Genomic DNA, 2,323 nt, shown 5'->3' on the forward strand with positions numbered 1-2,323 from the left:
ATTCCAGCATCACTTCTCCTTCAGCCCTGCAGGTCTTGCATGGGTTGAAGACTTCTGTGTAGACAGGGAAGAAGTACTGTCGACAAGATCTACTCGCTGTCAACGCAAAAAAGATCTGCTGACCCCACTCCATATTCTTCCTCCAGCAAACTCCCACCAGCATACGGGGTTTTGTAAAAATACTTGTTTCAGTGAATTAAGATGGACACCTTTCCCAAAGCAGGCAGGTGAATCCTCTGGGACCCATGGGATCCAGCTCTGGGACTGGGCCACTAGGAAGTACCTGGGAAGATCAGGACTCTGTTCCACATCCCTGTCCCCTTTGTCAGCATCACTGCAGGTGGATCCAGGACCCAGCTGTGTCCAGGAAGAAGTCTGTGGAGCCAGGCACACAAGGCACAGCTCTTCACACCCGGATCTGGTACCCATTGAGGTCTGGCATGGCTTTGGAATCAGCAGGCTTCTTCTCACCAGATGGCCTGTGAGAAAAGAGGGTAAGAACTATGCAGAAACTGTTTCAGTCAGTATGTGCTGTGCATAGAGATGGCAGCACAGGAGAGCTTCAGATTTATCCTACACTGTTGAGGGCAAGATTATTCTGCAACCTCCGACTCACCCAACAATCTCCACAGAAGAGAATGCAGGTTAGGGAGAGCAGGAAGTCCGCTCAGGTACACCAAATCAGTTTCAGAAAAACCACCTTACTGACAGCAGTGTTATTTTTGGAATCTTTTTGGGGCACACGTCTGTGGGACACCAGAGCTCAAACCCCTGCATAAGGTTAAATATCAGCTACCAAGACCACTATTTGAGCTGCCTTCCTCCTCCCTGCCAAGACAAGCAAACAAACCATCCATCCCCCGCCACTCCCCAAGCAATGGTAAACTCACAAAGGCACAGACTAGGGAAGAATACTACTGCAGGTCAGAGAATTATCCCCTGTTATAAAGAACCCCAGCAACACATCGGAAGGATCCAAAACCAGACAGCAAAGTGGAGTTCTGTGAGTAAAACAGAGATGTTCTAGATAGGTCTCCTGCCCAGCAGCCCCACTCACCGTCGGTCCCCGCGGCTGTTGCGCCGATGGGGGCTGGCCTGACCTCTTTGTGGGGAGGAGACGTCTTTCTTTCTGTCCTTGGTGGGAGATGGTAGCCCAGTTCCTTTGCCAATCTGTCAGAAAAATTAAAGAGCAGCATGAGCAGAAAACCAATACTGCTAGTAACCAGAAAGCACAAAGCCTAACAGCAATTAATTATGTGGGAATAAAAGACAAAAAGGCAAGGCAATTGCATCAAAAATGCAAAAGCCAGAAAAAACAAGATACAGTGACAGCTGTGGCTCCAAAGACTATATACAGTCCAAGCTAATCACAGCTGCAGTACTGCACAAACATCTATTAGGGGACCAGCCTGTTACAAAGGAAAAGAGCCCCCAGCCTCCAGTGCACCCTCTACTCCACCTCCATTTAGGAGAGCCTCCTGCCACTTCAGTCTCCCAGCACACCATCAGATGCACCAGTGAACTACTTCTCCATGCTTGCTGCTTACCTTCAGCCTCATATCACGGGCATGTCTCTCAAGCTCTTTGCGGAAGTCTTCCCGGGTTAGCTTGTCTAGATCCAGGATGGAGTGCTTCCACTCAATCTGCTCCACACTGTGTGGGTCATGGGACACACAGTGTCCCAGCTTCACCTTTTTGAGAGTGTGCCAGCAGCGGCGATATGCATCTTCAAAGTCAAAGATGAGTTCACTCAATGTGCGGAAGATGGGTGCCTTGTACATGAGCTCCTCACGTCGGCTGATGCCCAGTGCCCCATAGCGGCCTCCAAAGTTCACCCCCAGCACAATGTGTCGGAAGTAGTTCCCTGAGAAGTGGGTTTTGAAGCTGATGGGGAAACGGTCCAGCGTGGTCATGTTGTTGGTGAGGTAACTGACAGCAGCCACTATTCAGGAAACAACCAGTGATTTTTTCTTGACAAGTTACTTCCTTCCTGCTCCAAACTCTCCCAGCCTGCTCAGCGGACTCACCACTGACTCAGGCATCACATAGTCAGGATTTGTTCTCCAGATCAAAAGTCCAGCTCATTGCAAGCTGCCCTGCTTTCATCAGGGTCATGGGAAAAACAGACTTGGCCTCTTCAACAAAACAGTCAACAGAAGGAAGTTAATTCTGAGGTGGAAGTTGCAGTGCTAACACCTCAAATGGACTGTATTCCATAGCTCCCAGACTCTTAAAACTGTAGCATTATTACTCTGTTTTAATCTGGTTTCTGAGGTATTATTTCACACACAAACCCTACAGGTGATTTTGCCAATGTGCAGCA

At 48.9% G+C, this 2,323-nt stretch overlaps 1 protein-coding gene across 1 annotated transcript in view; it reads right to left on the reverse strand.

The window, feature by feature from the left end:
* Positions 1-406: 406 nt before the first annotated feature.
* The window catches only part of VASH1 (vasohibin 1), a 4,965-nt gene continuing 3,048 nt past the window's right edge, over positions 407-2,323 (reverse strand). The window contains exons 4-6 of the mRNA XM_010131575.1: positions 1,548-1,929; positions 1,058-1,170; positions 407-479 (exon numbers count right to left, since the gene is read on the reverse strand). Coding sequence (XP_010129877.1) covers positions 407-479; positions 1,058-1,170; positions 1,548-1,929 — 568 coding nt within the window. The remainder of the gene's footprint in view (positions 480-1,057; positions 1,171-1,547; positions 1,930-2,323) is intronic.

The sequence above is a fragment of the Buceros rhinoceros genome, unplaced genomic scaffold (genome assembly GCF_000710305.1).
Source record: "Buceros rhinoceros silvestris isolate BGI_N320 unplaced genomic scaffold, ASM71030v1 scaffold18432, whole genome shotgun sequence".
NCBI classification, from domain to species: domain Eukaryota; kingdom Metazoa; phylum Chordata; class Aves; order Bucerotiformes; family Bucerotidae; genus Buceros; species Buceros rhinoceros.